Source organism: Anas platyrhynchos, chromosome 4 (assembly GCF_047663525.1).
Source record: "Anas platyrhynchos isolate ZD024472 breed Pekin duck chromosome 4, IASCAAS_PekinDuck_T2T, whole genome shotgun sequence".
Lineage (NCBI taxonomy): Eukaryota > Metazoa > Chordata > Aves > Anseriformes > Anatidae > Anas > Anas platyrhynchos.
Window position 1 is genome coordinate 14,543,697 of NC_092590.1, and position 14,792 is coordinate 14,558,488.

Genomic DNA, 14,792 nt, shown 5'->3' on the forward strand with positions numbered 1-14,792 from the left:
TTTAATAACCTAAAAAATACCTAATACAGTCAATACAGACAGTTCAGTGCGGTCTATAGTGTGCTTATATGCTTTCAGTTAGCTTTTTTCCTAATTTCCTCTGCTGATGTAATTAAGCATTGGCCAGCTGAAATGCAGTGGCTTTGTAGTGGCCAGTGCAGCACCAGGACTTTTCTCTATGTCAAAGAAGCACCTTGTCACTAATTAGAAAGGAGGACAGCAACTCAGCAGTCTTATGCTGGATCATGAATGCCATAAATTCAGAACTGGGTCTCCATGTATCTTTCAAAACTTGTTGGTGCGATGCGGTAAGGAAGAGTGGCAATGCCTACCCACGCTTATTTTGAAACCAGGAACTGTGAGTGAGGATAATGCTCTTGCATGCTATCAGTGATATACTGCTAAATAATTCATTTGAGCTCTGTGTTGGTACTGGGGAGCTACAGTTTGTACTCAGTTGACTCCTGAGTGCATGTTTAGTTCTCAGGAATGAAAGTTTCCAATCTGATCGTTTTGGCTGTTATAAATCATAGCAGAATGGAGAAATAGCTTATCAGGTGAGGAATGGGTAACAGAAGAATTTATTATATCCTGTATTAACTGCCCATAGAGTAGATAAGTACAGTCGTGACCTGTTTGGCAAGACCATCCAAATTCCTCTGTTGCACTTTGTTTTCTTAAGATTTCTTATTTTCCTTTGGTAATGGCAGCTGGTAGAGTAGTAAATGGGACTCAAGGTCCATCTGGTGGAATAACGGGCTTCAGTACTTGTGAACAAGTATTTTCCTTAGACAATGACTTTTTCTTCCCCTAATTTGGGTTTATGTCTCCCTGTCTTCATCAAGCTCTTACTAAGTGGCCTGAATCTCAGTAAAGGCTTGCTTAGAATATTCTGCTCATCTCTCAGAAGGCCCAGAAATGAGTGTACTGCCAAACTGCTGATAGATGCTTTCTTTTTTGGAATAATGATACTGATCATGATAAATAATGAAGTGAAGAGAGGCTGTTGTATTTTGGATAATTACAAAAAGGCAAAAAATGGGGATTTGGTTCCCTCCAGCTCACACAATTGTGCATTATAGCAAGGAAAAGTAGCATTGCATGTACATCTATTGATCTTGATTCACCCAAGTAGTGCTGGTCAGTGTCAGTTGTGGTTTTTTTTTGGTTTTTATATTACCCATATTCTGATTCTTCCAATCATAGAATCATGGAATGATTTGGATTGGAAGGGACCTTAAAGATCATTTAGTTCCAAACCCTCTGCCATAGGCAGTCTTTCTTTTATGCATGGTATAAAGAGAAAGATTGTCAATGTTTTGGAAATGGCAGCATGAAAGACAGTTTATACGAGAAACTATGTGGATGACCAGCTTTTATTTGTTCCTAGCCAGAAGCCATCCTACCAAATTCAGCTGTTGCGTTTATAGGCCAGTTCTGTCAAGTCCCAATGTACTTACAGGTCCTGTTGTAGCTCTAACTGGAGAAACAGCTACTTCCACGTAAGTGTGCAGTAGAGGGACAAATAATGCTTAGCTCTAATGTATGCTGTGAGGTCTGGACCACTGCTTAGCTGGTTATTTACACACATATGTGTGTGTGTGTGTGTCCTATACAGGTCTGCAAGTTGTGTTTTCACTAAAACAAAGCCTATCAATGCAAAGAGACTAGCGTTTCTAGATTAGCTGTGATATAGCAGTTTTACACGAAATAATAATCAATTGTGGATGTTCCTTGGAGATACATGCATTGCAGAAGGCCCCAGGGAGTTCTGTCATGTCATCAATCATCCATCTCAGCCCTAGGGAACTGCATACTTGCTATTCACAGGTTTGGATTTGCTAATGGCTTGGATTGCAGGCAATAACTTCAACAAGATGAGTGAGGTTTTGGTCAGATCTAACAAAGTTAAAAGTACATCCTCAATGTCAAACATTCCAACAGACATGTTGTAAGCCTAAAATGGTGTTTAGTCTCTTTCTAGCAGTCAGTAGAACTAGTCATCTGCTCGTATTCCAGTATGTGTTTGAAGTACTGTGCTTGTTCTGCTCCCATGGTGCTGCCAGATTGAGAATCAAAATTCTAAAACAAGTCCTTAGACACTATTACCTTGTATTTAATAAAACTAATGTCTCGTTCAGTGGTAAATATTTGCACTGATAGAAAACAAGCTACTGCTTTTTAAAGAGAAAATCAAAATAAGGAGGAAGGAAGATTTCTCAACTGTTTATGCTCTTCATTAGCTAAAGAAGAGGAAGTCATTTTACTTGATGCAACAATTTTTTATTTTTTATAATGGTATAATGCTCTTGCTCATAGATAACAGAGCCTTTTCAATGCTGTAACCAATCTGATAGAGCCATGGCTTAAGCTCTACAAGTTGGCACTAGCAGCAAATAAGACACATTGATGAATGAGCTTGTATGTTATTTCAGTGTTTAATTGTATTATATAGAATTGTGGAAAAAGTATTTTTTCTTCTAATACGTTTATGTTGATTTATTGTTATCTTCCAATATATTTCTGCTCATAGCAGGTTGTGTATGTTTATATTTATACATAGTGATAATGCTAAAATTTTATAGAGATTGGAAGTGTAAAGTCAGAACCACAAATTATGATATCTGAAATACTGAATGGCATACAAACTAAAAGTTGTATAACAAATAAGGTAACTTCTGATAGTTGTTTGGTGTTTTTTTTTTCAAGTCGTGTTATCATGATACTTTCACATAGGCATTCCAGAATATGTTTTGGCTTCAGAATTACATTGCTCACACAAGTCTTACGTTATATCTGAGTACAGCACAAGTTCTAGATTTTGGTCTGTAGAGTCTTTATGTTGATTGTTTTTTCTGTGACAAGGAAACAAACTGAATTAGGCAGACCTTGGGTTTGACTCCAGTGGCATTTTCATGTTTGAGAACTGTCTACTACCTCATATGTCCCTTTCAGATTCCTTCTGTCTAAATCTGGCTATCCTACCAGCTCCCCATGATTTTAACCACTGGGTCTTTCCACAGGCTCAGTAGTGCTTGTTAACCCCTGCAAACCAAGATCTAAGTAAGAGTTATTACAAGAAGTAATAAGGATCTTCTGAGAACTTTGGCTCTAATCTTATAAAAATGCATACACGAGTCTCATTAGAATGTTAACAGTAAGATGACTTCTGTGCAGAGTTGTCCATGTTAGTTTACAGAATGGCAGGCTTAATTAATGTGACTATTAAAAGAATGACAATGAAGTCAAAATGTACAAGAAATAAGCTGCAGCAGTGTTTCCAGTGTTACTCATTTCCATAGTCAATCTACATTCACACAGTTGCTCTTCATTGATAGTGTTGGCCTTTCCATTAGATTAAATATCTCTTGAATTAATTTCACTTGAATTAATTTTAATCATTTTAGGAAATGCTGTGTGCAACTGTATGTAATCTATCTATTCACTTTGCTTTATTATCCATGTTATCTTTACCAGTACTTAAGAACAAATATTTTCAACCTAATATTGTTCTCTGTTTAGGTTCCAGGACCAAGGAAGGAGTTGTTCATGGTGTCACAACAGGTAAGATAATTATCTCTCAATTTCAACTGCTTCCCTATTTCTGTTTAACCAACCATTTATCTGTTAAAAATTTAGGTGTATTTCTTGGACAGCACTCCAATATTTGAAGGATGGAAAAATATCGTCAAATTGAGAGGCAGAAAGCAACGTTCATTTTCTCAAAAATGCATAAAGTTTTACAGTTGAAAATGTATATTTAATATAGCTGTTTATGTGTGAGGAGAGTTTTCTGAGCAATATTCTGAATTGAAGTCAAGTAATACCAGGATGAGCCAGGAGGCTAATGAAACCAGATTCCTTAACAGGAGGAAATAGTGTGTGTTTGTGGAAGTAGAAAAATCAAGGGTCTTTCTGTTCTTTGTTTATTGCCAAAGGTAAAATATTTGATGCCAGAAAGTTATGAACTAGTTGGCATAAAATAATTATTGCATTTTTTTTCCTGTGAAGAACTTCTTGTAGAAACAGAAAGGCTGGTTTCTTACAGACTATGCACAAGTCTGTCTCCTTGTGATCTGAGGAGGAACAGTGGTGTCTGGAGGTGGGAGTGGAGGAATGCCACTAAAGGAGGAATATGGAAGGCAAAGTGTGTAGGGACTTGGACATATGTTGGGAGGACTTTAATCTCTTGCTTTAGGACTTCATAGAAACAGTCAGACAGGACTGATGCTTGTGGAACAGACAGGAACTACGGCGATATGTGAAGGAGGGAAAATGTTGTGGAAGGAACCTCCTTTATACAGATAGGATTTTAAGAGCTGGGTAGAAAGGAAAAATCACTGTGAGTGTTTGCAGTTAAGGCAAACAGCAGTGTCAGTAGCTTGTCCATGCCTGTCTTTTTGACTATCCACAGTGAAACAGTGATGCAAAATGGAGTTTCACCTCTGCAGTCATTAACAGCTCTGCAGTGTAATCACTGCTGTTATCTGCAGCCTGCATGATTATACCCAAGCTACCATTAAGCTGGCTGCCTCTAGTATAGCTAAGTATAACTGTAGTATAGTATAACTATACTATGGCTGTATCTGTGGCAGCAGAGAATTCCACTTGAACGTAATACCTGAATATCAGTGGTATTCTTAGTGGTTCTTCATCCTTGATTGAGATCTACAAATAATGTGGTTTCAGGTAAAGTCATGCTACAATGACAGTATGGACGTGCCCCATCACTCCTTCCATTCCTGAAAGATTCTTGTGACTTATTAATATGTCTCCCTGGAACTGGTTGGGTGGGAAGAAAAGAGGGAAATAGCTTACAGGAAAGAAACACATTTCAGAATTCTGATAAACTAATTTGAATTTGTCACAGTTATGAAGGTTTCATTTTTGTATATATTTTTTATTTTATTTTTTTTAGAACTGCATAATTTCTCAGTAGCAACAACACTTTGAAACTTTGAAGTTAATGCTGGGCATATATGTTCACATTGGTATTTCTACACTGAAAAAGAGTAAATTTGCATTTCAAATCGATTTGCAAGGTTCATTTTAGATAAGAACTGAAACAACTAACCAATAATTCGGAGTGATAAGTGGGTGGCAAAATTAATGGAAGCCTTATATCTATACAGAGTGAAGGAAAACCTGAGCTGACCGTAGTGCATAGAGTCAAATGTGAAATCTTCTGCTATAGATTATGGGACATCTAGAGATGTGAAGAAGATGCTTGGTCAAGAAATTGAAGGTGTTTTTGCCTTAAGAAAATAGAAAACAAATGAGAGTGGGATTAGAAAAGGATTTCTTCTTTCTTTTGATTTGGGTACAACCAGTGTGTCATTCATCTGTGCTCACACAGGCCAATACCAAGGATAAACAACGGTAGTTGGACTTAACTTGGCAGTACAAAATATCACAATGCAAATAATGAGTTGAGAAATAAACCAGTAGTATTTTTAGTAACAAAACTGATCAGAACATCCCTCACAGGCCCTCAGAACTTAGCTGCAGGCTAAACAGATCTATGCTCTTGTTGCGAGGTTTGAAATCTCATAATGGTAAACCTCAATTAAGAGAAATACTCAGAGGGATCATTACTGTAACCAGTAGATGATTGCATTAGAATGAGATTTGAGGCATATATATCCCATATTATCACAGATGTGGGAACAGCAGTGGATAGCACTAGCAAGCAAGTTAATAGAGGTGATGTTCACTAAGCTGGGCTTTGTGTTAGAATAAAAGTCAAGGCAATTTGCACGTGTGTGAAACTTGCTGAAGAGGTGGGTTTCTCTACCAGGCTAGCTTACTGCGGGAGTTCTTTCCTTCCATCTTGATCTGCTGTAATATGTGGAGCAAGACAGGAAATCTTAGGTAGGAGAACAAAGTTTTTGAAAAGATGTTAAATTTTGTTCTGCAAGATATAAAACAGACTACAAAGCAAAACATAAGGAGAACACATCTGTTCTGTACTGCAACTATGAATAGAATGTTCAACAACGCTACTGAGAATTTAAAGCAAAATTTGTTTTAGGCAAAAAGCTCCTCTTCCACTTTAGGAAAAAGGTGACTCAAAGTGAAACACCCAAAGCTTGAGAATAATGTTCTCAAAGTTGTGCCACAACTTCAATAATTCTGGCCCATTAAACTGGTTGAAAGGAGTTTAGCTGTTGAATGAAAATGGATAGAGAGCAGACTGATATGTGGCAGTGAGGAGAAGGGACCTAATGCAAAATCTAAAGAGCATAATTTCTAAAATGAAACAGTATGGGCTTGATAGTAAAAGAATAGAGGGATTGCTCTATTTTTAGACATATTTTAAAATAAATAAATAAAGCAAATCTATGAGTTGTTCTGGAAAGCAGAGAAGGTAAGTGGAAAAAGATTTGGGTTCACTGTTGTGATGCTTTGAGATATAATGTAAAGACACTGAGAAATGCTAGTGAAGTTGTCCTATAAATCTAATCAATTTAAATAAATGTTTTTCAAGTTGCTGTGTTAACTGTCTTTTAGAATACTTATAAAGACCTACTTGTCCTTTTTTCATAGGACTAGGAGTTTGCCAGTTCTGGTGATCTTATGATGCTCTAGGGTGTTGATATGTGAAACCTGAAGTGCAATAACACATTTTGTTACATGCAGAAAAATGATTCAAGAGGCTAGAGACAGTCAAATGTGAACTAGAATCACAGATCCAAATAAATGTGTGTTGACAGTTATTCAATCAACCATTTCTTACTGTTTGAGCTTTGAGGTCCTGCTAGTTTTGCTTTTTTTGAATAGTTTATGGTGTAAAACCCTTGGCTGGTAAGGGTACTGACACACCTCAACGTGCTGAACAACTAAATATGCTTTTCAGTTAGGGACTTTCCAAACTCAGGAATACTAGACTGAGGAGTTCCTTGTTTTAAGGTATGACCCGATTGCACTAGGTTTAGTTGCATCAAGACACTAAAATGAGGATGCCTGGCTGTGATTCACAGGAATACAGAGAGCATGCTATTTGTCAGGTTGCCTTTTCTCAGAACTTCTGTAGAGGAAGAAATGTTGTTTTTTTGGTCTTACGGGGTGTTAGCTTATGTATCTGAGTTGCCTATCTAATTAACATGTCTAGTGGCCTTTGGCTATAATAATTTATCCATTTTCTTTGACTGTGTGTAATTCATCCATCTTGCTCATCTCCCAGGGATAAACGGCTACAAATGTACAGTTTCAAAGATGGAATATTTACAAAGCATATCCTGATAGCCAAAGAAAAGCAACGGTTTGTGGAAAGCTCAAGGTGAAAAAACCCCCTAACTCAGTACTTCAAGCAGATGTCAGTTTCCTGAAGTGAAATGAGGGCGTGGTCTCAACACCTATGAACCGTAGTGAACCTTTTTCTTAATTCTTTTATCTGATCATTCTTGTGGTTTTAGTTTGTTTGTTTTCCTCAATATACTTAGTCATTGGTATTCCAGTTGCATTTGTTTTAACTTTACCAGGTGTCTTATAGTGAATGAATAAATTAAAGAACTCACAACATACTTATGGCTTCTTTGTAAATGAATTCTTCAAGTACCTGAGGCAATATGATCATCTAAAATTAATATTCAAAAGTGTATTTAGTGCAGTCAGAATAATGTTATTAATCCAGAGAAAGCATGCAGTTTTCATCTACATCTAGTGCTCAAAGTAGAAAGCAGCAAGTTCTCATTTTGAAATGTTCTAGAAGTTTAATGTTAAAAGCTTGTATTACCCAGTTATCTATGACAAGCAGGGACAAAGAAACCTTAAAAGCCAATAATTTTTGCAGTATGCTATAGTCAGTATTAGAACTTCTATTTCAATGTTAGCCTTCGTACACCATTCCAGATCACTTACTCCACAGGTGGACACAAGTAGTCGGGCTATAGCAGAGTCAAGCTTTACAGAAGCTGATTTCCTCTGTTTCTCAGCACTGTGATACAAAGCAGACATCAACTTTACAAAGACTTAATGGCTTAAGATCATTAAACAACCTAGTATTCAGATTAATTTAATTAGTTGGTATTAACTCCCTGCATTCTGAACTGATTTGTTTGTGTGCATTAAATGCTTTTCCCTTGATACTACTTAGTGTAATCAATAAAACACATAAGACTGGAAACCTATTTTGTTTTTACTTCTCTTGTTATTAGGGTTACAGAGCTGAAGGTTTACAAAGTTGGAGCTTATTTACAGAATCACTCTGGTAATAGAACTTTGATGATGTTTTCCTATTCCTTAGAAATAGGAAAGTAGAGTTTCTCCTGCTAGTATTAGTGCTTTTGCAGATCTGTGCTATGTGTATAGTTTTCTGGATTTATCTTAATGACTCTGATTTCTGAAAGACAGTATCTTACTAAAAAGCCAGCTTATTGGTTTGGTACCCAATGATAAGTTCTTATGAGATACATGACATAGTAGGAACTTGTTAGCATCTTCAGACACTTAGAAAGCCTCAGAGTTTAAATTATATATAGACAGGCTTGTAAACTTAAACCCAAATTTAATTTGAGGCCCTCACTTTTGCTGAAGTTTTCAGCTAAGAATAATACCTAAATCTGTGTTTGGCAGAACCACTTAGGTAGGAGCTGCAGTTTTGAGCTGGAAGATGCTGCTTAGATGCCACTCTTTGTTCTTTTTCTACATAGAACAGCTTGCTTTATTCTTTCAGGGCAGAACCACTTCAAGTTAGTTGTCTCTTGTATGCAGCTTTCCTTAAAAATACGGCTGTCTAGCTGTTGAGCAGCTTCTCTTAGTGGTGACAGTGTGGGTCAGTGATTCCTACAGAATCACAGAATGGTTAAAGTTGGAAGGGACCTCTGCAGGTCATCTGGTCCAACTTCCAGGTTGCCCAAGACCATGACCAGGTGGCTTTTGAAGATCTCCAAGAAGGGAGACTGGTCTACCTGCTCCCTTGCTCCAACACCTGCACAGTGAAGAAGTGCTTCCTGGTGTTTAGACTAGGTAGAACCTCTTGTGTTCCAGTTTGTGCCCATCAGCTCTTGTCCTGGCATTGAACACCACTGAAAAGACCATCGATCCCTCTTTGCACCCTTCTTCCACAGTAAGGCCAGTAACAGCGTTAATGACCTGATTCTTGTTTGTTTGTTTGTTTTGTTTGTTGTTTTGTGTGCAGTATTAAGCCTTTCCTAGAGAAATCTTTTTTCTGGTAGGAAAAAACAGACTTCAGAAAGAGCTTTCCCAAAACATACTGATAGCAGGAACTGTAGCTTGGTAGGTGGTCATACTTGCCATGACAACGTAGTATGAGAAATGTGGTTTTAATATTGGCATCAGTAATCGGGCATTTTATATTGCAGCTGAACTGAAGCATCTATGGTGCACCAAATTTCACTCTATTTCTTTATACATAGCTTTTGAGGTGCACTTTTTGAAGATCTTAAGATAATGACACTAATTATGACTACTGACAATGGAGCATAGTGCAATTGTGCTTTGTCAGAGGGAGGAGTCTGCTTCGGATCAGCTGAGCATGTGAGCCACAGCCAATATCAAACCTTCTGAACTTGTTTGTTTTTAAAAGTTCTGACATTTGAGGCATTTTGGAAAAAGGGAGAATTTTTCAAAAAACATATATCACTTCCATACAGGAATGAGGAAAAAAGGAATAAATATATACATGTATATATGTTATATATATACACACACACACACAAAGGATCTTGATTTATACTTTTTTTTTTTTGGCTTTTTCTTCTTCTTCCTTCTGTCCTCTGGGACAGAAGAAAAAGAATGAGATAGGTGTGGTGGTTTTACTCAGGCAGGCAGCTGAGCTACACCATAACCACTCTCACTCCCCCTCCTCAAAGGGAAAGGGGGAGAAAATACAATGAAAAGGCTCAAGGGTTGAGATAAGGACAGGGAGATTGCTCAACAGTTATCATGTTGGGCTAAACAGATTCAGAGTAAGGAGATTAGTAAAACTTACTGCCTATTACTAACAAGCTAGAGAAGTGAGAAACAAAGGAAAGAAATTAAAAATGCCTTCCGTCCATCTACCCTCTACCACCTCCTCCCCTCAAACAGTGCAGGAGAATGGGGAAATGGGGGCTGCAGTCAGTCTATAGCACTTCATCTCCACCACTCCTTCTCAGTCACTCTCTTCCCCTGCTCCATGTGGGGTCTCTCCCCCAGGATGCTGTCCTTCCTGAACTGATCCAGCAGGGGCTGCCCACAGGAAGCAGCTCTTCAAGAACTGCTCCAGATACGGATCTGTACCATGGGGTCTGTCCATCCCCAAGGAGTAAACTACTCCAGCACTGGTCCCCCATGGGCGGCAGCTCCCTCCAGACCCCCTGCTCCTGCATGGGCTCCTCTCCATGGGCTGCAGCCTCCTCCAGGCCACATCCACCTGCTCCATCGGGGGCTCCTCCACGGGCTGCGGTGTGGAGATCTGCTCCATGTGGGACCCACGGGCTGCAGGGGGACAGCCTGCTCCACCAGGGGCATCTCCACAGGCTACAGGGGAACTGCTGCTGCCTGCCTGGAGCACCTCTTGCCCTTCTTGTGCACTGACCTTGGTGTCTGCAAGGCTGCTTCTCACTCCTCACTCTCCTAGCTGTTGTTGTGCAGCAGTTTGTTGTTTTTGTTTGTTTGTTTGTTTATTTATTTTTCCCCTTTCTTAAATCTGTTCCCACAGAGGCACAAACAACATCAATTGTTGTCTCGGCTCTGGCCAGCAGTGAGCCCCTTATCTAACATGGGGCTGCTTCTGGATTCATCTCAGAGAAGCCAACCCGATGGACCCTGCTACCCCAAACCTTGCCACTTAAACCCACTACAATAAGAAATGAAAAGCAAGAGTGAAACTTATTCAAAATTCCCCTCTCCATTTACCGTTTTGTTGTTGTTAATTTCTTGGAGAATAGTACTTTAACACATATTTTTGCAATGTACTGCTTTTTTACATAGCTCTGAGATTTCTTTCTACCGTTCTAAATAATATGGAAGCAGTACCTATTTCCATATCAGCACGCTATTCATTTTGTTTCTGAAAGACTCAATGCACAATTTTAGATCTTAATGTTATCTGAAAGTTATAATGTGTTACTAGAACAAAGATCTTAAGACAAGCATTTTCAAGAACTGGTGAAAAACTTCCTATAGAGACTTCTGTAGAATCCTGAGCTTTTGTACTCTGTAGCTGGTAATAATCAAATGTGGGATCTTCACAAATGCTATCTTGCACCTGCTAGCACTAAATCAAACCTTCCCTGAGGATGATGTTTGTTTTTCAGCAAAACGCACTTTTTTCTGGAAAAAGTGTGGGGTTAGAATACTGGATGGATACAATGATGTTTGTTGCCAATTTGTATATTATTAACATGTATATGTTGAAAGATCTTTGGAACAGACTATTTTTATACGTCAATTATAGCAATATAGTATGCCCTCTGATATGGACACCTGATAAGAAATTCTATCAGGAATTAAATCTAAGAGATTTAGTCATCTAAAAGTCATCTCTTAATATATCTTAATATATTAAGATCTTAATATATTAAGACATATCTTAATATATTTTACGTCATAAAGTCATCTCTTAGTATATGTTTCCAAAAGCAGTCTCTGAAAGGGTTGCCTGTCTGCTAAGTAAAATCCAGCCTGCGCTCACAAGGGGTGTAACTAGAGCTATGAATACAATTTATGGGTCAGATGGAATTTTGTCTGGAGGAAAATATAAGATTAGTTGGAATTACAAAGCTGTGTTCTGGATGTTTTTTAAGAACAGTTCTTTGTTTAGATAAATAAATGATTTTTTTGTTTGTTTGTTTTGTTTGTTTTTTTTTCCTTTTCCCTGAAATCTGGCCCTGTAACTTGAAGGCATGAAGTCATTTGTTCTCTTTACTCTTAGAGTGGTTTCACTATAGCACAAGCTTCTGGCAGGAAAGAGCACTTGGGAATGAATGAGCAGAAAGAATTCAGTAATACTCTGAAAAGTAGAAAGGCAACCACTGATGTATATGTAGGCTAAATGAGTTGTTGTTTCCCTGGGGCTTTGAAGTGAGCTATTAATCCAATTTGCTTTGGCATTTTTGGCATTCAATCTTTTTGTAGATTAGTATGTTATGGATGGAAACATCAGCTGTTGGGCAGAAATCTCAGAAAGTCAGATAAGATGTTGTATTAGAAATTCTCTGGTCAAGCAACAGTAGCTCTGCTTATTAATCAAGCTTATACTTAATAAATAAATAAATAAAAAGAATAATCAATAGCTTTTGTGTCTAAAGTATAAAGTGTCTTCCATGCCCTGTAACATGCAGCAAGTGTGTTTGATGAACTAATTGGAATGCATTTCCAAACTGCTATATTGAATGTGATTACTATACATTGCACAGTGAGCTGGGCATAGTCAGGGCCCTTGAGTAATGAGTTTTCTTCCCTAAAGTATGGCTAGATGTGAATGCATATGTTGAATGTCTTTCACATGAAAGAAATTGAGCTACAGATGAAGCTTATTTTTACCTTTGCTGCTCCAGTATGATCAGATTGAGAGTCTCATTTCTGAAGATCCACTTGGGGTGCACACAGTGTAATGGCCCAATGGTTTTTCATGACAACGAGCTGTTAGTCATAAATATGACTCTCTGAAAACGTCAGTAACTTAAAGTTCCCAGAGGTGTAATGCGTTTTTCTGTCTTCTGCTTCCTCAGTGGCTGAGAAGACCAAAGAGCAAGTATCTAATGTTGGGGGAGCTGTGGTGACAGGAGTGACGGCAGTGGCCCAGAAGACAGTGGAAGGTGCAGGGAACATTGCTGCAGCCACTGGCTTGGTGAAGAAGGATCATTTGGCTAAACAGGTTGGTTTGTTTACACTTTTTTCCAAATGATGAAGTAAATGATGAGTGGCTTCTGTATCAAGGGGCAGATGGAGTGATTCCTTTTGCACATGTAAATAGTATGAATAGAGGATGGTTTGTGTTAGGCTAAACGAACAATCAGCAAAGAAAATATCTGCATTTTGTAGCTTGTATTTTGAATGACACAGAGGATTTAAGAACTTGAGTAGGATTGGGCATCTGACTTTAAAGCCTTCATATATTTGAAGTGTTATCTAATGATGATTCTGAACTCAGTAGCTTCTAGTAGGGCCCAGCAGTTGTACTGCTGCTGTTCAGTATAATGGGAAAATAACTGTTTTTCCAAGTAACTCAGGACTGAAAAGGAACCTGCGGGAGCTGAGAAGTCAAACAGCTGAATCTCAAGTTTAACAGCACAGTTTGTATCCTCTGCAGATGAAAAGCAGAAGGGGTCATGTACCAGTTCACTGATACATTGCATCTTAGGTCAAGATGTAGCTGCAGAGTCCCTATTTTCCATGATTATAATGACATGAACTCAAGAATGCCTCCAAACCATCCTGAAGTCATCAGATTAAATTTGTTCTAGTTTATCATATTTAAAAAAAAACGAACCCTGTAGGTATTTTTATTTCAGCACAGAGGTGAACATTATATATTTGCTCAATACCAAGATTCACATTTTATTGTTGATCTACTACAGTCATACTCTTCCACTTACACTAGATGAAACATGACCTCTTATAGCTGGTGGGAATTATACTTCCCAAAACACGTATATTTGTGTTTGGAGACAAAAATAACCCAGAAGAGACAAACATCTCCTTTCATACTGTTTTATGTATGAACATTTGTGTGTTCATAATAGCAAAATGGGGTTATGAAGAATACCAGTATTTGCACAGAAATATGGGTGTCATATTGATTTAGAATTCAGTTGTTCTATGGCATATCTTTTTTTCCACTTAGAGTCCAGAAGTGCTGTTAAAATTGAATACTTAAATGCTCTTCTTTATCCTTATCTGTTTTATTTCTGTCTATCTTACAAATTTGTTGGTGCTTAAGTCAGATGAAGAAAGTGGTATTACATTGTGGTAGGCATTCACTCTGCTGCAGTAGAATGGTCTTGAAAATATGATGGTTTTGTTCTTTTTCAAAGGAGTTTTCTGGGGGGGATGTGCTTTTAGTCCCTTTTTGTTCAGATATAAAGAAAATCTTGCTTTTGATGTGCTCACAGCCCTTTGTAAAAGCTATTTTGAAGATTTATAGATTTGAGTATCTAATGAACATGCCAGGGGACACATGAGTATGGAATGACCATACCGTAATCTAATGTTCACCAATAGCCCTTCAGTTGTTTTATGTTGAGAATGTTATTTTCTGTTGGTAGCTCTTTGAACCCTTTAGTGGGGTGTCATAAGAATCATCATTGTTTGAATATGCAATCACCTACTTTAGTATTGACTATAACTAAGATTTTTTCATGCTAATATTAATATATACTTATAGTGCCTTATAATTATAAAAATGTGATACGAATCTCGACAGACTTTCATTTAGTTCTCTTCTGTATATTGTAATGCTTAAATATGAGTCGTGATGGTTAGAATAGAATAAAATCACATCTGTGAAATTAAAGAACATTTATAATGTGCATATATATTATTTTATAGTCCTATAAACAGCATCATTATTTTGAAACAATGCTTTGTTCTTTAGGTACACTAAACCATACATTTGATTTTTGATACTGGTATTTTTAGACTGAGACGCTCAGTTATGTGTTCAGTATGGCCACCTAGCTTATTAGTACCTATGGCTCTTAAGAGACTACTCTGCATTTCTGTCTTACTGTTTTTGCAAGGGACGAACAGGCATTTCAAAAACATTGACATCTAAATTTAGTCATCTAAAGGTATTGTAAAACCTAGTATTTTTTGCATTCATTTGCAGTTCAGAGATACATAAG

General features: G+C 37.6%; 1 protein-coding gene across 1 annotated transcript in view; it reads left to right on the plus strand.

The window, feature by feature from the left end:
• SNCA (synuclein alpha) overlaps positions 1-14,792 on the plus strand; it is a 71,254-nt gene that overhangs the window by 5,104 nt on the left and 51,358 nt on the right. The window contains exons 3-4 of the mRNA XM_027456454.3: positions 3,523-3,564; positions 12,678-12,823. Coding sequence (XP_027312255.3) covers positions 3,523-3,564; positions 12,678-12,823 — 188 coding nt within the window. The remainder of the gene's footprint in view (positions 1-3,522; positions 3,565-12,677; positions 12,824-14,792) is intronic.